The sequence below is a fragment of the Platichthys flesus genome, chromosome 14 (genome assembly GCF_949316205.1).
Source record: "Platichthys flesus chromosome 14, fPlaFle2.1, whole genome shotgun sequence".
Taxonomy (NCBI): Eukaryota; Metazoa; Chordata; class Actinopteri; order Pleuronectiformes; family Pleuronectidae; genus Platichthys; species Platichthys flesus.
The window spans coordinates 4036401-4056835 of NC_084958.1; the positions used below are offsets into that span (position 1 = coordinate 4036401).

General features: G+C 40.1%; 2 protein-coding genes across 4 annotated transcripts; both read left to right on the forward strand.

Moving 5' to 3' along the window:
• The first annotated feature begins 451 nt into the window (after positions 1–451).
• Positions 452–6479, forward strand: LOC133968636 (LIM/homeobox protein Lhx8-like). Of its 2 annotated transcripts, none has more exons than XM_062404785.1 (8): positions 452–585; positions 2198–2356; positions 3037–3158; positions 3569–3789; positions 4380–4483; positions 4868–4963; positions 5472–5652; positions 5912–6479. In XM_062404785.1, the coding sequence occupies exons 1-8, from the start codon at positions 556–558 to the stop codon at positions 5986–5988; spliced, it is 990 nt and encodes a 329-aa protein (XP_062260769.1). In that variant the 5' UTR covers positions 452–555; the 3' UTR covers positions 5989–6479. The 2 variants fall into 2 exon arrangements, with proteins under 2 accessions (XP_062260769.1, XP_062260768.1); XM_062404784.1 differs by lacking the exon at positions 452–585 and adding an exon at positions 1531–1852.
• Positions 6480–8053: 1574 nt separating this feature from the next.
• klhl20 (kelch-like family member 20) lies at positions 8054–20435 on the forward strand. 2 transcript variants are annotated; one of them, XM_062404269.1, is made up of 14 exons: positions 8054–8168; positions 9887–9950; positions 10995–11252; positions 11378–11486; positions 11820–12026; positions 13010–13168; positions 13336–13430; positions 13536–13651; positions 13779–13962; positions 14085–14228; positions 14412–14545; positions 15216–15424; positions 15642–15748; positions 16296–20435. In XM_062404269.1, the coding sequence occupies exons 2-14, from the start codon at positions 9928–9930 to the stop codon at positions 16378–16380; spliced, it is 1830 nt and encodes a 609-aa protein (XP_062260253.1). In that variant the 5' UTR covers positions 8054–8168; positions 9887–9927; the 3' UTR covers positions 16381–20435. The 2 variants fall into 2 exon arrangements, with proteins under 2 accessions (XP_062260253.1, XP_062260254.1); XM_062404270.1 differs by lacking the exon at positions 9887–9950 and having other exon boundaries at positions 8070–8168.

Genomic DNA, 20435 nt, shown 5'->3' on the forward strand with positions numbered 1-20435 from the left:
TCCCTGATGGCAAGAAAACTAAATTACATGAGAGACACTGAGAAGCAGGATTGTGTGTCGCTCACAGGAAAATTCGTTGTCACTTTAGTTTTTCTTTCTTTCTTTCGTTTTTAAAGTGCTGCAGTTGTATAAGGCTGTGGGGAATATAACAACAAACGCATAGGCCTATAGTTTATATCTGTGAACAAATATCTCTAGAAAGAAAAAAAAAATATATATATACATTTTATCCAGTGCTGAAAAGACAATAATTACACTTTGTTGTTATTAAAGTAATAAGTAGCACTAGTCATAGTGTAGGCCTACACATAATCCCCTCACAGTATGAACCCAGACGTGTCGCTGGGGCGGGCGGGTCCAGGCCGTCTAGGTGGGAGGCGCACAGGGGCTGCTTTAAATGGAAAGATCGCGGCTCTCCTCAGAACAAGAAGCGAACCGGAGGTGTGTGACGAGCTGCACCACAGTGGACTAACAAGGAAACATCTGGCTGCTGTGCCGCACCAACACCTGGCTGCAGAGGGATGCGCAGCAGCAGCGAGCGAAGGCTGCGGGAAGATGTTCCACTCCAGGGTCGCCAGCAGCGTGGTAAGTGTGCTGAATGTTATGTGGACGAAAACAACTTTTTTTTAAACTATAATATGTTCGTTTGTTTTTTCTGTGTTCATTTTTTACTCGCAATATTTCGTATCTCCGTTCTCTCAAGAATTACACAACTCCTTCATTTTACATAAAGAATGTATGATTCAGAACTTGTTCCATTAATTAAAACTTTAAAGACACGTACTTTGGTAGTTGAATTTTACAGCAGTTTAAAACAAAAATGTCCTCATATCGCTTATTGCACGACTTACTTCATCATTACTTTCGTTTAGCTTCACTAAGCAACCTGTTTAGTTTCATATAGTAACTAATTCTGTTTTTGATTTTGGTGACATATCATCAGCCTTTTCTTAAAGCAGCAGTTTTATACAATTTAATAGCATTTATTATTTCCTGCTGGTGAATAGAGGCAAAAAGTCTTAGTGAAGTTAGGCCAGCAGGCCCTATATATACAGGATTGAGACCATAGGCCTGAGACATAAACGCGATTATAACAGGCTAGTACTCACTATTAAGTATTAATTTAGCTTACTGGCTACTTAGCAAACCCATGTTGATCCTTTCTGGCTAAATATATTGCAAATGGTGTCAGGGGTGAACTTATTCAAAATATGAATGTTTTTTAAACGTGTCCTTTCTAACCCTAACCCTTTCTGTTGTTATTTCGGTGTTCGTTTGCTTTTTATCTGTCGCTACCGGCTGCTGCCCTTTAGCTGCTGTTAGCATGCAGACACGAACACCTGCCCGAGCGTTACCGGAACCGTCCCGTCCTCCTCATCGTGTGCACGTGCGCTGCTGTGAGCGCAATCTGCCTTTATGAAGTGCAGCTGTGAGCTCGTTCGGGCCGCCGTGCCCACCCCCCCGCTGTCCGCGCCCCCGCCGCACACGTGCACCTGCTGAGCACAGGTAAAAAATGGAGGAGAACCCCGCCACAGACACCAGACCCAAAGCGAAGCAGTGACCCGGTGCAGTGCGCGGCCGTGTTTGTACATTAAATGTGGCGGCGCATGGAATAAACAGGAGCAGAGCTATAGGCTTCAGAAGAGTTTTGATGAATTGAAAGTTTTCAGGAGTTCCCTATTTTGGGGCAGTGGACTGACCTCGGTGGTTGTCATGGAGATGGCAGCGACGTCAGCGTACCTGCTCATCACTCGGTTCGCGCGTGCCAGTGTGTGACAGCATGTCGGGGGACGAAAGGAGACCTGAGGCTGCTCTCACCGAGCTGCTGCGCGGACACGGCTGTGTCGACACAGTAGGTGTTCCCACGCGAAGCACGTCCATCTCCGCTTCCATGTTAAACTCTTGTTTCCACGCGAGACGCTGTTATTTGGGTCCGTGGGAGTGGTTCGGTGTGGACAGCAAGTGTGGAGAGTTTCAGTCAAATGAGAGTTTCCAAACTTCAAAGTGCCGCCAAGTAAAAACACAGGAACTTGTGTGTAGCATTTTGCTCTGTTTAAATATCTCCGTCCGAACCGACCCGGGCTGAGTAGTTTCAGACATCTTGAAAATATAAGTCACTGATACTCTGCTTCTCATTTTACGATATAAGTGTGTTTTTGAGTGTTCTCTTTACATTGTGGGGTCTCTGTTGTACCAGGGCTCCTCCGGGCCTGACGATATCTTCGAGGAAGACTCCTACTCTCCTTCCTCCCTCTCCTCGTCCTCGTCCTCCTCCGTCCATGCTGTGTCCTCCCTGCAGGGGAAAACCCTGTGCACCTCCTGCGGCCAGGAGATAGTGGACCGGTACCTGCTCAAGGTCAGACCGACATCATGTCCATACTGTCGAATAACTTTGATGTCGCTAATTAGGAGGACCCAGCGCTACTGTTGTCTTGACTTGTATATTAACCTTTTGTATTTCTCTTCACCCAAGTTCCCAAAACTGCTAGTCTTTATTTTTTCTGCTTAATCTAAATTGAGATTAACATAAACCTGGTTGTAAGCCATGTTTTCAAAACTAAATATGAAAACTTTATTCATTCCCAGTCGGGAAAATCTACTTGTTACAGAGGCCAACACAACAAATAAATATATATATATATATATATATATATAGTGTGTGTTTCAAATAAACATGCAACAAAACACCTTTGACTAAGGAAATGTTGTTTGTAGGGAAATGTAAAGAGCAGTGGCAAGTGATGATTGCACAATAATGTATTTGTGCATTAGTATAAGGAAATATAACAATTAACTTATCCCTATATAGGCATATACAAGCGGCTATGAGTATATAAAAAGGTATGGTAAACAAAATGAATATGAATGTAAAATGCCATGTGTTTTTATTTATATATACATATTTGTGTCAAATTGTATGCAAGTATATACATAAATTGGTGAATTTCATATGTGGCATTATATAATGGGCAAGCTATACGTTACACAGTTAAAGTAAACCATTTTGTTATTTAAATCTTATTTTTCCCCCATCAGGTGAACAGCTTTTGCTGGCATGTGCGCTGCCTCTCATGCAGTGTGTGTAAAACATCACTGGGGCGACACGTGAGCTGCTACATCAAAGATAAACAGGTTTTCTGCAAACTCGACTACTTCAGGTCAGTCACAGCTATATACAATAACTTATCTCTAGCATATGTCTTTTATGAATAATAAATACTTTTTGACGGCTCATTAAAAAGCCGATCATATAATTAAGGAGATTAATGGTGACAAAGAGTGCACTTGAAAATATGCATATTATATGGCTGTGATTAAAAGGAAGACGATAATATGTTGGAAAAATTTGAATTTCAAATGAGACACAATCGACAAAATACATAACAGTATGCGAGGTCTGCTGAAAGGGGAATTTAAAGGCTGTTCTTCCACATTTCTAATATATTGGATCACTGGATACCAGGATACAAGCAACATTTTATTTAATGTTTCTCTTTTTGAATGTATGATCGGGACTGCTAACTCTCACACACATTCCTGTTTTCTTTTTTTCATAATTTTTCTTCAGGAAGTATGGGACTCGTTGTGCTCGTTGTGGCCGTAACATACACTCTACTGACTGGGTGCGTCGGGCACGAGGCAGCACCTTCCACCTGGCCTGTTTTTCCTGCACCTCTTGTAAACGCCAGCTGTCCACTGGAGAGGAATGTGGATTTCTCGAGAACAGGGTCTTCTGCCGGCCACACTATGATATTATGATGGAGAATATCAAACGTGCTAAAGAAAATGGTAAGTGTGCTAAAAAGTCATTAAATATTACTTATTTGCAGTAGAAAATACGAATAAGTAAAGGCAAATTTAGTTTAATGAAACCACAATGTATATGAACATTTGTTAAATTTCCAGTAATTTGGTGTCTGCATTCTTTAATTGCTCTTCAGTGTTCAGCTAATTTGAGACATGTGCAGTCATCTCTAGTGATTTTATACTATGAACATGAATGAAGATTTGAAGATGAGTCTTTAAATTGTACATATCCTGAATGTCTTACCTAAAACTCCTCAGCTATATCTACACACATAGATTGATTGGTGTCTGTGGTGAAGGCAACAGTAACAGAGTTCATAAAAAACTGATCACCTTCATCACCAACCTGCTCAACACAATCATTGGCAATTGTCTGAATACTGGACAGTCAACTCTTTTCAGTACCTATAAAGTCATGGGTCTATATGTCTTTGATGTCACTTTACTAGTATATGGTCTACAGACTTGAAAGATGCCAACAGGAGGAACCGATGTGAAACGGAACCCTTAAGTGAGTCCCACATGTCAAAATGTCCCCATTCTGGTAACATACTTTGTGTCTTGTCTAAAAGAGCAACCACAAACAGAGGATGAGTTGGCAGACAAAGATGATTCCAGTAACATGCCAAGACCTGCTAAGAGGGCCAGGACCAGCTTCACTGTTGACCAGTTACAGGTAGGGCAAAATAGGGATGTGGTTGTCTGTATACGTCTGTTAAGGTTAAGTTTTCCTTCTAAATGTAGTAAATCTGATTGACTTCCACAACAGTAAAATACCTGTCTCCAAATTATGAGATCAATAATATAAATTTGCATTACACGGGTGCTTTTTCCTGAGCAAATGCTAAACTATACTGTTGGGCAGTTATCTTCTAAACTTTAATACTCTTCAACTGTGACTATATTGTGAATCATAGAACAACAAAGTGCTGCTAATAGATGCACTGTATGAATGTGTGGGTGAATGTAAAACTGTACTGTCAAGCGCTTTGAGTGGTCATCAAGAATACAAAACTATTTACCATATAAACCCGTCCCCTTCTGTCATCTGTATCTGTAGATAATGCAAACGCAGTTTGCTAAAGACAACAACCCAAATGCCCAGACTCTCCAGAAGCTGGCAGAGATGACTGGTCTCAGCCGCAGAGTTATTCAGGTGAAATGAGTGTTCTTAACTCCAGAACAGATGCTCTGATGGGATTTAATTAATTCAAACGTGCTGCTTGATCTCAGGAGTTGGGTCAGAAGAATAATGGCTTTGTCTGGTGAAGTTTTTTAAACTGGATAAGTCCTTACAATCACTGCCAATCAGTCTACTGAAATGAGCCAGTTAAGATATGCCTGACGGACACTTTCATTATATAATAAATAGGATTTAAGTATTATTATATAAAGCTATTATTTGCAGGTATAATACTCTAGAAATCAAAAAAATTCTGAATTTGTATATTGTAATGCCACCAAGCTTTATTTTTATTTATGGGAATTTAAAAAGCTTCATGAACATGGAGACTTCTTATTTTCAATTGTGATATCTGTTAACAGTGGGAAATCTAAGAAATGTTAATGTCTCATGCCCAAATACAATGTTTAGGTATGCATTTGTTTGAAAAGGGGTGAAGTTGTGTATGGTTTAACTACCTAAATCATTCTACCACCTTCAGGTGTGGTTTCAGAACTGCCGAGCTCGTCAAAAGAAACATGTCTGCCCACATCCTGCTTCCTCATCGATGATGACGTCACTTGCCCCTGGTCAACTGACACCACCTTTGATGGAGGATCTGCAATATACAACATTTATTTCCCCAGACACACCGCTCCTCACTACATTGACTTACATGGACGGTAAGAAATACACTCACAATTCACTAACCTTATCAAGAGTTATGTCACAAAATATGCATCCAGACAAAGCTAACTTGGTGTTACATTCTGAATCATCTATGTAAAGCCTTTTGTCTGGTTGCCATGTAAAACTAATGCAGGCAATTTACATATACGTTTGTGAGATAGCATATTGCAATTGTTTCAGTATTTATTGTATAGGAAATAACTGTAAAATTATGATTTTTAAATAACTATTTCTTTTTTTTTACTTGGCCAGTCCAAACTCCAGATCCATTGTTGCTTCAGCCAATTATGTCCCACTCCATGACACAGCTGCCAGTCAGCCATGCCTGAGTTCCTCAAAGCTGATGAAGCTCTGATGGGAAGAAGAAAGAAACTCATTATTCTTGGTTTAAAAAAAAAAAGTCAAAATTGAATGAGTATTTATTCGTTAACATTAGCAAATGAACAGCTATGAAACAATAACATTTTCACTGACCAATCTGGGAGCAGACAGTTAAAAAGAGAACAATTGTGTGACTGATGGTCACTGAATTAATTTCATTCATTCACACAGGGATTTACAGGTGAGAATAAGTTGAAAATGTCAAGTAAATTGTTGAGTTTCTTGGGATGGAACCTTATGTAAAACTTGATCAAAGATGTATATGTTATAAATTTAATTTATTTGGAGAATATGAGATGAGGCACTTTGTTGGAAAATATAAGATATCTTTGGTTTTCTGTAAAACTTTTTTTTTTAAATGTAACTGAGAAAATATCAGTTGTGACATTTACAAGTGTGAATCAAATAATTTCTCTCTGTAAAGACTACTAGAAATGCAGCATTTGGTTATACTGTGTATTAAAACCACTTGAGAAGATGCATTGACTGAAACATTATTCTTAGTCTTTTGTCTAATTGACAAGATGAACATGCACAGGCATTTGCATAAACACAACACATGGATTGTCCTACATTCTCTCACAGTACATTTTAATTATCAAAACTTGAATGAAATGGAAGAAACCTGAGGAAGGGGAAACAATGACACATCCCACTTCTAGGATGAACAAACATGCCACATGTGTGCACAGAATGGCGACAAGATTATGAGCCACGCACACACCTCTCCACCATTAAAACCCACAAAGAGGACAGACTTCACAAATGCACAAAAGGCCAAAACAAACAAATCATTCATACATCTAGAGGATCCATGGCATCTGTAGTTGCACGGACAAACATGGAGGCCAAGGGCCCAGGACAATTGACTGCCAAGCACCCAGAGCCTGAGTGAAATGGGGACAGGAGAAGAAGAGAGGGAGCAAGGCAGACAACTTGGGTACTTATGAGAATAAACAGCTGATTTGAAAGAATCACTGGTTTTCTGAAGGTTTAGAGTGACCTTGTCTTAAAAGACAATATGATGAATATGAGTATTCATATATAGTGGCGGATGTGTCATAAATTTGAAAAATTAAAGAAACATACGTGTTTTCACTTTTGGTTATTTAAGATTTTCAGTATCATTTGACATCTAAATGTAGCTAGATATATAAAGTGTGCAAAAAGTGGTTCTGACTCCACTATCGGAGCTGATAGTGAAGATTAGGAGCGCCCTCTGCTGAATCACAAAGTAAACTGCCTCATTTATATATTTTGAATGCAAACAGGTCATTACAGCTTGATTTTTTTACCCAAATCTGAACAATTGGTTGAATTCAGTTGAATAAAACATGACGGTCATTATGGGGTAGTCGTTTCCAGTTGGTTTCAACTTTTAGCACGCTGATCGTGAGCCATCAGTGCATTAGCAACAAGCAGCAGCTTCGTTCATCCAAACAGATCTGTTGGTCACCTATGGGATTGCTCATGTCCAGGCCTGTAGATATCTTCACCTCCTCAAAGTAGGTTGTTTTGTTAAATCTTTTTGGTTATTTAGCACAATATAAGTTAAAACTGTGGCAGCAGTGTTTGGTGAACTTTGGTGCAAAGCTAGATGAACATGCCAGGAGCCCGCAAATCTAGGTTAAGGGCCCCATCAGCTCAGGTTTTACTCTGAGACCTGTAGAGATGATATTGCGGCCATGAAAATAGTGAAGCAGTTGTGTAACCATTTGTTTTGAGTGTTATCAAATTGAATTACCTAAGCAAACCAACATAATGACTCAGTATTATAAGTCCCGACTATTTTAGTATTTTACTATAAACGCTCATAAATGACCTGGTTTTATTAATTAATTGCCCATATAACATGATCTGACGTTCCTATATAAATCATCATGCTTCATGTAATAACACTCAACATAACCAATATTTAATGACATTATTGAACTCGCAGCCACATGTATACCGCACAATGACGTCATGCCATACCTTTATTTTGAAAAGGAGTGGTCCGGAAATGGCGTTGGCATTTGGCACGCGCAAATAACCGAGGAAGAAAAGCACCCAGTGTCGAGCCGACATTAAAACTGTAAACATTAGCGATCTGGGCGGCTTTAACGTGTCGTGAGGATGGAAATATAAGGTAAACACAATCTTTACCGTATCTTCTCCCTGTCAGTTAGCTCTCACTGCTAACTGTGTTAGCAGCGGGCGTTTCTGAAGCCTTAACATTAACTTAGTTCACGTTAGCATTGCAGTTTATATATTTGACCTGATGCTGAGACTCCCCCTGCTAAGAAATCACCCCCTTAAGCCATTGTTATGTTGTGTTACGTGGTTGTGTGGAGTAAATGTCAGGCTGTTGTTGTGTTTTGAGATAGACTCCCCTGTGGATCCACTGCCTCGGGGCCAGCTACAGCACATAGCATTCCCGACATCCTCGGCTAGTTTTGCTAGCTCACTATTTTTGCTAAGGCTGCGCATTTTACACATTCTCTTTATTTAACCAGTTGGCTTCTGCTGCAACTATCAAGACATCTCAGTGAATCCTCATTAGTAGCAAGCCATTTGAAACTGTAAGATGCTAACTGATAGGCAGAGTGCGCACCCGGGATCTGTCTATCTGCCTAAATGCTAACAACAATCGCTCAGTCTATCTTAAGCCATTTGATAGTCATGGGAATCATGTATCTGAATAGAAACAAATAAAACACAAGCTTCCACCATGAGACATTTTGACCAAAAGCGGATGTTAGCATTAATTGATCATCTGATCTTGTTAAACAGTCGTGGATCCTAATCTGTGATCATGTTTATACTGTCAGTGTGAAGTCTGTCAGTAGCTAGTTTGGAGTCCAATCTGTTTTCAGTGTCAATTAGACAATTACTTCATGATGAAGCAATGGTTATTAGAAGATTCCTATTTGAATCACAGCAGAACAGGAAAAATACATTACATTAATCTAGCCGACGCTTTTATCCAAAGCAACTTACCAGAAGTGCATTCATCAACCAAGAACAGCAAGAATCATGTGAAATAGGCTCTCAGTAACTCACTGGCACCCTTACAATACAGCTCAACCACACATGTATCCCCTTAATACTTAAATACAACAAGCTCATTTAAATTATAGGGAAATGCAGTCATTTTAAATGTTTGACAAAGTATTAGATAGCATGCAACTCAAATTGTACACCTAAGTGAAATCGCTTTAGTGATTTAACGGTGTACTAACTAAATCTCTAAAATCTATTATTTATTACAGCCTAATTTATCTCTTTCAATCATTCAATGCCTATCTATAACTGTTGTTCTTTATATATTTTTGTATAGGGAGATATTACTTGTTTTAGCTATTGCTTAGGAGTTAATGTACGTGTAGTAAATCATACGCCCCATGACATGCAAGATTTATCAATGCTACATTGCTTGTTGTGGATGTTGTGTTTTTGTGTCTGTGTAGAAAATATGATGTACCAGATCTGCGGTCATTGTTTTCAGTTTATATTCTATTGAAAGGTTTTATTTTACACTGTCCCTCATTTACATACAAGATGGGAAACAGTTATACAGAAACTTTACCCAAACAAACTACAGTCCCCGAAGCAGCAGAGATGATCGAACATCTGCCTGACTTAGTTTAAAAAAATAACATTAATCATGAACTGCACAAAGGCATGGTGGCTGTGTCTGATCACAATAGATTGACCAGGCGTGTCTAAAAATAATAATGACTCACTGGAGGCAAATAGATCAAGCATATTTCTTTGAGCCTGATCCCTGGTAAACGCTGCTGACTTCATATGCAATTTCTACACTGACTACCAAGAAAGTCTAATTTGTTTTGTTGGCGTTTGTAGATTAACGTCAAGGTGTGAGACCAAACATTGTTCTTCAGTGCATGGATGCAAAGCCAATGCGCAGGTAGGTGTGGACGTTTGGAGTAGTGTGTGTTTGATCTTTTGCAGAATGATAAATCTGTGTTTGAGTCTCTCACCCATTAAATGGGTCCTTTTAATCAAAACTCAAGACTGCCTTCTCACAACAACGATCCAAAATATCCTCTAATAAAATGTATTCAATCTTTGACACACGTCCTACTGGCACCACTTAAGCTTGTGTGCAAGACCAACCAATACAGTTTCCCCTTGAAGACTAGTCTTTTCCGCAATGAATCCCCCTCCACCTACCCCCAGAGGACTGGGTGGGTCTGACCACAGCTCTTCTTCTAATTTCAGCCTGTAGTCGGTGTCTGTACTCCTGCAGGTTAATGGCTCGATGGCCAGTTAGGTAAAGGAAGGATGTTGAGCAGAAAATAGTGTTCTATTTATAGTGTTAGCAACACTTGTGTAGTAAAAAATATACTAGTGTGGACTCAAAGCCAAATCCAGGTCCAGAACCCAAAAATAGAACTCCACCAAATGTATTACCAGAAGTACTACTACAGGGAAGGGTTTAGTTATCAAGGAAAATAGATAATGGGCATTAGGACTAGTTGGAAAATTCTTATCTCATGTTTAGGGATGAAAGAATTACTGATTTCACAGTATATTGTGGTAAATTCCCTGATTGTTAGTTCTACTATTTAGATTTGTTAATTATTATTGTGATTTACATTGGAGTTCTTATTTACTTTTTAACTAACTGAAACCTTCCTTCTTTGACCGTTTGAATTTTCCATATGTAGGAGAAGCCAGTGTTTTTATTTCTCTTGGCTATAGTCACAACAAAAGAAAAACATGTTGAATTCCTTTCTTCTTATATCTCATCCCACAAATTAATAAATCTTTACTCACATAGTTCTCTCTGCTGCATTTAGAGCAGTTTGTCATTTACATGACATCCTACAAAAATGTATCCAAACCCTCCACCATGTTGACAGAACCTACTCACCTGATTGGCTCAACAAGATGTTAACTGAAGTATATATTTACTCACTTAATGATTTCATATCTGGTTAATGTCAAGGGTCACCAGCGCACGCCAAGACGCCACTGGAATGGACATCACCAGCCGCTGTACTCTGGGGGACCCCAACAAACTGCCAGAAGGGGTCCCCCAGCCTGCACGCATGCCCTACGTCTCAGACAAACACCCGCGGCAGACCCTGGAGGTGATCAACCTGCTGAGGAAACACCGTGAGCTCTGTGACGTGGTGCTGGTGGTGGGGGCCAAGAAGATTTATGCCCATCGTGTCATCCTCTCTGCCTGCAGCCCCTACTTCAGGTACCCAGAGTTTTATTGGGAAATTGATCAATTTCTCAAGGAATTAGCATTGCAGAGCAGTTGTGGTATATTTGAATGCCGACTGTAACTTTACATCTCATGATCTACTTTAATGTTCTTCACAGGGCAATGTTTACTGGTGAGCTGGCAGAAAGCAGGCAGACTGAGGTGGTTATCCGTGACATCGATGAGAGGGCTATGGAGCTGCTCATTGACTTTGCCTACACCTCCCAGGTAACACTACCATCCTGTTTTGTTAAGGTTAAGCTTCATGGATTGGTGCTGTTTTGCTTTCATTAATATGAATGCTCGCAAAATTCCACAAGACACTATTGACAGGATTGCATTAGTGTTGCACAGTATACCAATATATCTTGAATAAGATACAATAAAGGATATACCAGGTAGACTGTGAGGTGGCCTTCAGGAGGCTTGTGGGGGGCAGTTAAACGTTGATGCCGAGTTCTTTGACTGAGATGTTGACATGTCAACTGTCGCCCTGCTACTTGTATCCTTAAGATAAACTATATAACAGATCTGTGATGTCCTGCCCTCCTTGCCCTTTAGGTCACTGTAGAGGAGGGGAATGTGCAGACACTGCTCCCTGCTGCCTGCCTCCTCCAGCTGGCTGAGATCCAGGAGGCCTGCTGCGAGTTCCTCAAGAGGCAGCTAGATCCTTCCAATTGTTTGGGCATCAGGGCCTTCGCCGACACACACTCCTGCCGTGAGCTGCTCCGCATTGCAGACAAGTTCACCCAGCACAATTTTCAAGAGGTAAGAACATAGAAAATTAATGTCCAAAACTCCATAGTCCCATCAATTTCTTAACATAACATGTTGCAATGTGCAATAAAGATTATGTAGGTACATTTAGACAGTGTAGTAAAGGGCATGCTCTGAGAGAAACACTTTTTCCCAGATAAGAGTCCTAGCTTTTAGTGCACATGCATACTTTAAAAACTAAGTTACCATTGGAAAATTAGCAATAGCAAGGGTCCTGTGCCTGTGAACAACTGGCTATTATAGTATGTGTACATGCTACATTTTTTCGTCACATTACAAGCCTCAGAGTGCGTGCACATTTAAACTAAGACATATATTGTTCTGTTCAAGTGTCAATAAAATCTAAACATTAATGTCTCTTTTTTAGGTATTTTTTTGAACTTACATTGTCAGTTCTAGACATCCAGAAACCAGCAACTCAAAGTTGGAAAATATGTTTTGCACAACAACTATCTGTAGTCTGAATGTTTTTAGATTCAAACAACAGTTTTCTAATTAGCTCAGCTAATTCCTCCAGGTCAAACAGCTACATCTGGTGGCCAGTTTAAATTATTGCATTTTTTGCAAACCAGTGGCACGCATGACATTTTGATGGTACTTAAATAATTACAATGGTTATTAATGCTGATGATGGGCAGCAGACGTTTTGACTCTTGAATTCTACCATTGAGCTATAATGCAAAATACAAGTACACTGGCAAATCTATATATGTCATAATCCTTATTAAAGTTATTAATATTATAATATAACAACTGTGTTATTTCACTTCAGAGGAAGTCTATTGTAAATCATCAGTTAGATTTGTTACTGATATAAATGATTTGCAGTGTAATGATTATGGCACTTTGTGTTCACATATATATATTTAATTTGATTTACTGATTGATTTTTACAGAATTACAGTAAATAGAATACACTGTCCTCTACTTGTGGTCAAGCTGCTGGCTGACTGTTTGACTCTGCTCTTTGGTAGGTCATGGAAAGCGAAGAGTTCATGCTGCTGCCAGCAAACCAGCTGATTGACATCATTTCCAGCGATGAGCTCAACGTGCGGAGCGAGGAGCAGGTTTTCAATGCTGTGATGGCCTGGGTGAAATACAGCATACAGGAACGCAGACCGCAGCTGCCTCAGGTTTGTTTCTCAAAGTGCTAACACTACCATCCCAGCTACTGCAGCCAGTGTGGCCATTAGTGCACAAGCCACACATCATTTCTCTATATATAGTTGAATATTACAACATAATCTGCCCTAGTTTAAGGACACTTGGGGGATTTAGATGGATTTCGTGTGTTGTACAGGTCCTGCAACATGTCCGTCTGCCGCTGCTCAGTCCCAAGTTTCTGGTGGGCACCGTGGGTTCAGATCCCCTCATTAAGAGTGACGAGGAGTGCAGGTGGGTTCTGTCTGTAGACCCTGGAATGAAATACATTTACAATATGCCACAATGGTTTATGACTTGCATCACATGTATCTTATATGTGTGATTCTGTTGTTTCAGAGACCTTGTTGATGAAGCTAAAAATTACCTGCTGCTGCCACAGGAGAGACCACTAATGCAGGGACCCAGAACACGGCCGAGGAAACCCATCCGCTGTGGAGAGGTACTTTTTGCAGGTCAGTACCTCCAGGCACAATAATTCAATACAGTTGAATTGGTATTATCTAGACTCCCCTCTCAGGCTGTGGAGGACTGTATAAAGACATACCTTATTTGTTCACTCTCTTTCTGCGTGTCTTGTAGTTGGTGGCTGGTGCAGCGGAGACGCCATTTCCAGTGTGGAGCGTTACGATCCTCAGACCAACGAGTGGCGAATGGTAGCATCGATGAGTAAGCGGAGATGCGGAGTCGGCGTTAGTGTCCTGGATGACTTGCTGTATGCGGTGGGGGGTCACGATGGCTCGTCGTATCTCAACTCTGTGGAGAGGTGCGGCAGGATCGCTCAAGTTTTATCCTAAGATATTTCTGTTTACTTATCTGTTATGTCTTCTTTATAACTCACTTTTATAAAGTAAAATCATTTTATTCTGTTCCACCTCTGTCATCCAGATATGATCCTAAAACAAACCAGTGGAGCAGTGACGTGGCACCGACAAGTACTTGTCGTACCAGTGTGGGCGTAGCTGTCCTCGGTGGTTATCTGTACGCTGTAGGTGGACAGGATGGTGTTTCCTGTCTCAACATTGTGGAAAGGTATCATCACAAAATTGTGTTTTTGCTATGATTTAATTATTTCATTAGTGTCAGTGTTCCAATCATCCTTCTCACCTCCTCTGCTTGTTAAGCTTCATCATTCTGTTATTTGTTACAGCTTTGACTTACCAGTCTTGACATGTACCCACGTCACATACGTATGTATCTGTATCTGTCCCGCAGATATGATCCTAAGGAAAACAAATGGACTCGTGTGGCTTCCATGAGCACCAGACGACTGGGTGTAGCTGTGGCTGTGCTGGGGGGATTTCTTTATGCCGTGGGAGGTTCGGATGGAACGTCACCATTAAATACAGGTATGGAACTTATTTATGTTAAACCATTACGAAACCTCAACCGAACAGTACTTATGGCCAGAAATGAGAATACGGATGTAAATGAGGTGATGCACATAACAGTGGTTTCTGCTTTGGGATTACCCCACTAATTCAGCCTTTATCAGCTGCATATTTTCCTTTCATTTATCTTTTGTGCTTTTTAACAAAATGCATGGTTGTATCCTTTAGATTTAATAAAACCTGTCACGGTAATTTCCTTCCAAATAAGACAAATTCAAAGCTGTTTTTATCATAGGTCCCACATGGAATACTGGTTAGGTTTACTGTACTGAATTGAAGTACTATTCTTCTTTTCCTTTGTTGGTACTTTGCGGCACATATTGGTGTGTCACTGCCACTTGGTAACTTTTAATAATGATACATTTACCACTGCAGGCAATTAATATAGAAAAGTACATGTTTCCAAATTCCCTCTCCAGTGATCCTGAACGAGATAATATATGAGTGGGAGGATGGAGGACTCTGCAAAATTATAACACTGTTTTTGTGATTGAAACACATTGCTGTGCACTGTCGTTTCCCACTCAGCTGTGTGTTAGTTTACTGTCACAGTCATCTCTATTAATTTCCCTCCAACAAATATTCTGTTGTTATAATCTCATAATTCCGTGTATCTCTTTTCCCTTAGTGGAGCGTTACAACCCTCAAGAGAACCGCTGGCACACCGTGTCCCCAATGGGGACCAGGAGGAAGCACCTCGGCTGTGCCGTCTACCAGGACATGATTTACTCTGTCGGAGGGAGGGACGACACCACAGAGCTGAGCAGTGCAGAGCGATACAACCCCAGAACCAACCAGTGGTCTCCTGTGGTAGCCATGACCTCTAGACGGAGCGGGGTAAGGGAGACTGTGTGTATGTGTTGACATTTTGAGTGGTTGAAACATGTTGTCTGTAGCTTTAGGTGTTTCACATATATCAATAACTAATTTAGTTTAAAGTGCAGTTATTCTCTTAGCTGGTTTAATGACATGATGAGTTAGGGGTATTAAGTCCTGAATAGATTTGTCAAAAAATAGATTTGTTTTTTAAACTGAAGTGTAATTGTACCTGCAGGTGGGCTTGGCTGTGGTCAACGGTCAGCTGATGGCAGTAGGAGGTTTTGATGGGACGACGTATCTTAAAACTATAGAAGTCTACGACCCTGACGCCAACACATGGAGGTATGTGGAACAAAGTGTTTACATGGCATGATAAAAAAATACGTATCAATACAGCAATCTTGGCAGTTTGCCCAAAATGTAGATAGAAATATAGTTTAGTCATGACACAATTAAAAAAATTTGACTTATTATAAAAGGCTGATTTATGTCTATTTGCTTTTTCCCAATGTCAAATCAGTAGCAGGTAGACGTCAATGAGATTGTTTTTAAAAAAAGCAACAAAAGAAATGCAAGCCTGTAGTTTGATGCAGTCCCAGTCGTACTCGCATAATTATATTCTCTAAAACTCACTAACCCTCATAGGTCACTCTCTTTGAGGTCTGTCTGTCTGTCTGTCTACCTATAAGATAACCCCGCTTGACTTAACTAAGATAACCCCGCTTAACTTAACCTTAGTGTAAATAAATAATCTCATTAGATCCAATATTGTTCCTTCATCTGAAGGGCAGTGGAAAGCTGTCACTGGCACATTCATTTCTCTTCATTCTGTCAAGTTAGTAAAAATCAATGAGTTTTCTCCACCTCAATCCTGCTTGTCTCTTTCCAGGTTGTACGGCGGAATGAACTATCGTCGGCTAGGTGGCGGAGTGGGTGTCATTAAAATGACTCATTGTGAATCCCACATATGGTAACACCACCTCCACTACCAAACCCCCCCACACTCACAAGCTCACTTCTCATCATGTTGCAACAGGCGCCTCTTTTTCACCAATCCTCGTGCCTCCAAAAGAGACGCCTTTTAAGTCATGCAAGGATGAGAGGAAAACATGGGGGAAGGAGGAGGGACAAACTTTTGAACTCTTGTTCAGCGCCCGACCCCCAAACTCTGGTTGTCTTCGGTCACCATGAAGTACACTAGGAGAGGAAATCCGCAGAGTATCGTTAAGCTCCCTTTTAGGAGAGGATGCTCCTTCTCCTGTGACCTCCCCAGGTTTTCATCCTCCCGGCTTCTCTCACCTGGGACATTTGAATGGAACAAAACTTGATTGACTACGCTGCTGGTGGGATGATATTTTACGTTTCTGAGGTTCTGAGAGCCTCCATCACCTCAACTGTCTCAACATGTCCTCCCCCAAATTCTGGCTCGTGACAACTTGAGATGGATTATTTCCTGGAAACAACATTGCTCTCTTGTTCTGTCTCTACTTGGCTTCGGGTGATGTCTCTGGGCCTCATCTGTAGCATCGAACAACAGAATCGGTCAAGTAGTTTCACTCTGCATTTAAACTGTTGTCAAAAGGATTTGATCTGTCTTCACCACCACGGGAGATTACTTGCAGGAGAAGGATCTGTATAATGAAGTCACATTACTCAAACAGTTTCTCCTATTGTTACTGAATGGGACTGCTGCACTTTACAGGAGGCTACTGTAGCCGTTCGTTACCTTGGTCTTTTTACTAAAAAAATGTCAGTTCAGTAAGTCAGAGTGTAGTTAAAGTATGTCAACCGGTTCATTGGAAAGAATGTATACACTATCATCCAGTCATGTCTCATGGTTTATTTTTGGCTCCAGTGCTGAGAATCCTGAAACCCTCAGTGTACTTCAAACGAACTAGGTCATCTCACTGTGTCGAAGGGAAAACGGCAACTGTCGTCATAACTTCACCTGACAGCATTATGCAGTTTTTTGTGTGGCTTTACAGTCTCGACAAGGTGAGATAAAAGTGCAAATAAGTATCACGTATACATTATTCATTGAAGGTGACATGGTGTTCGCACTTGGTTCTCTGCTTTAAAGTTCAAACCCCGCCCACGTTCACACACACACACGTGCTTATCAGTCGGTCTGTTTTGGAAAATTACAAAAGCTCTCCCCTTGATTGTGCTACAGGAAAAATGGTGGGAGACGATGTTGGACGAACTAACAATCATTTAGTTTGAAGCAAACTGAGGTTCTAGCAGTGTCACAGTGTGTGTGATAATATGTTGTCAGGGTAACCGCAGAGGTGAAAAATATGGGTTTTAGGAGCTCAAAACACTGGTGATAGTTTTGTTATTGATAAGTCCCATGAGAAGAACAACACCTATCATCCTTTAGTCTATATGCGGCTCTAATCCCAAATTTATGAATTTGTGTTGACAATATTAATTTTAAAAACAGATCAAGAACATGTATACTACAATTTAAATAAACCTTAAATGATCCTTAAGTATCCGTTAATTTTCTGGCAAACTTTAGTTAAAAAGGAGGAAATCATGAATCGGGACAGGTTTCAGCTGCGGATCATCTACATTTTATGCTGTAGTTAGTATCTCCAGTTGCAGTACTGTGTGAACCGGATTGAGTTAAAACAACCTGCAGCTTGTGTGGCCACAGTAATAATGAATATGTAAACCAGTACAAGAGTGTGGTTCATTGATGTGTTTTTGGACATGCAGGAGTAAGGTATATCAGGTTTTGGACACACACACACACACACACACACACAGACTTCTTCTTGGTTGGATACAGAAACTGCTGGTGTCAGACTTTCTGTGGAAGTTGTTGAAAAGAAAGATACACAAAATAACCAGATGTATCCTTTGAATTTAAAAACGAATCCCTAATGCTGCCAGTGATCAGATCTCTGGGATTGTAACATGGAATATAACAGAAACATATTGTTTTAAAATACTGGATAACTTTCCATAGAAAAGTAGTCATAGGTGATCAAATCACTTAGCTGTTGATGCGTTTGAATCTGGAGTCAGTGATCTACTGAGATGAGGATGGTGTCTGAGTTTAAAATAGGGGGGGAGCTGCTGAAGTCCACGATGCAAGAAAGAAAATTCAGTATCTTGTTGAAAATATTATGAGCCTGTAAATATTTTATGTCACAAGTGAAGCAGTATTTCAGCCATTGAAGATGCTAATGATAAACTGTGATAGAATCACCTTCTGATGCTCAGAGGTTCAGCTCAGAAAAGTTACTAGAAACCGTTGGACTCAAGTCATTTATTAATACATAGGATAGGGCAGAATTATATAGTTGAACAGGGTTTCATAATTCTGTAGTTTTGTAAGATGCGAAATGTGAGGATTTAAGTTTTCTTATGACGTTCCATAGTGGCCTTGGTAACAAAGAAAAGGGAAGTGTTGGAATCAGACCGTTAAATACAATCCGGTTCACGTGATTGGTTTAATGTTGTGATATCAAAATGTGACTCATTTCATGCATCAAACAGGAACAAAAATTATATCAGCCAATGATCAATCTAGCAGATGACATTCATCCCTTTTTCTTTAATAGACTAATATAAGTATAACTCTTAACAGTTTATGCATCAGCAATATTATTTCGTTTAGCTCACACAACCCCTAGGTTTTGAGAGACGTCGCTTTTGTTTTACATTCAGTCTCATATTTTACTTTTATAATGTCGTCATAAGCAGCACGGTGCATTGTCGCCATCTGCTGGAGGATAGTTAAAGTGCAGCATTAATATAAATGACTGAGCGATCCTTTGCAGTTTTTCTAGTGGTCCCTGGTTGTATAACTGAGTCCAGATCAATGTGAAACACTGTTTGGGTAGATGGTAGATTGGATTTGGTTAATCTCATAATTTATTGCACTGTGGTTGAAAATGTATTTTAGTTTTTATCTTTTTTTCCTAGTTGTGTTTTATAAGGGTGTTCAACTTTTCAGACGTGAGGGGGGGAAAAGTCTAAAGTGATAATATAACTTGGGGATTTGACATTTCATGCCTGTAGCTGATGTGAATTTATTTCATAGATGCAACCCTACATGTGGCACAGGTTATCATAGCTCTGCACTTTAAAGTGTGTGTGTGTGTAACAAATGCATTAGTGCAGTTGGCTGGCTGTTGTTTTGCATTAAGTAAGTTACACTTAACTGGTTAATTCTGTTGTTAATGTACAGCAACGTGGAAAATGTAGATTTAGTTGGGTTTAAACATAAGAACACTGTTCTGCTGCTGATGTATTTGTTGTATGCAAACCTACACATTAAACTTATTTATGCTTTGGGATGAGTTGCAGTCACATGTCGATTTGACATAATGTGGCATCCGATTGTGATGAATGTGCAGCGACCATCAGATTGAGGATAATCATCCCTTGTTGAACAGAATTTTATGCAGTCTGACCAACTGGGATGCTTATTCTTGAAAACTCTCCCAGGTATATTTCTCTCCTATTCACTGCCACAGAATAACAATGAAATCCCACTCAGTGTTATTGCTTCACATGTTATTGGTTTGTTCCCATCCTGGTTAGTGTGCAGTAAATGGTGCTGAAGAAGAAAACCTTGTTTTCAACTTTGTGACTGGATCGTTCAGAGAATACTAGTTATCTACAAATTTTCCACAATGTTCACAACTTGATCGTCTTCAATTCTGTTCTAAATTTCCTTACAACATCTGTGGTGATGCATTTTTCGGTTTATAATGATTGATTCAGCTGCAGCAGAACAAAGCAGGACGACTGTACTGTATTGAGTGACTTTTCCCTCTGTTCACGTGAGCCGCTAATGCTGCAGTGTGTCTGCGATAGATGGAAATTCAGTAGCCTATAATATTTAAATCAGTTGTTTTGATTAGCCTCTGTTCAGAGAGTCTAAAAACAACGTGACTAAAAACAAGGATGTGATAGTTTTCATGAAGCAAGCAGCCATCTCTCTGCCGTGATCACTACATCAGCTCTGGACCATGTACACGATGACGAGAATAAAACTTTTCCCCCTGCTAAA

Coding starts and splice junctions, on each gene's coding strand:
- LOC133968636 (XM_062404784.1), top strand. CDS start 1,781: ATGTCGGGGGACGAAAGGAGACCTGAGGCTGCTCTCACCGAGCTGCTG. Junction 1,853..2,197: donor GACACGGCTGTGTCGACACA/GTAGGTGTTCCC, acceptor CTGTTGTACCAG/GGCTCCTCCGGGCCTGACGA. Junction 2,357..3,036: donor TGGACCGGTACCTGCTCAAG/GTCAGACCGACA, acceptor TTCCCCCATCAG/GTGAACAGCTTTTGCTGGCA.
- klhl20 (XM_062404269.1), top strand. CDS start 9,928: ATGGATGCAAAGCCAATGCGCAG. Junction 11,253..11,377: donor GCCTGCAGCCCCTACTTCAG/GTACCCAGAGTT, acceptor TGTTCTTCACAG/GGCAATGTTTACTGGTGAGC. Junction 14,546..15,215: donor AACGTCACCATTAAATACAG/GTATGGAACTTA, acceptor CTTTTCCCTTAG/TGGAGCGTTACAACCCTCAA.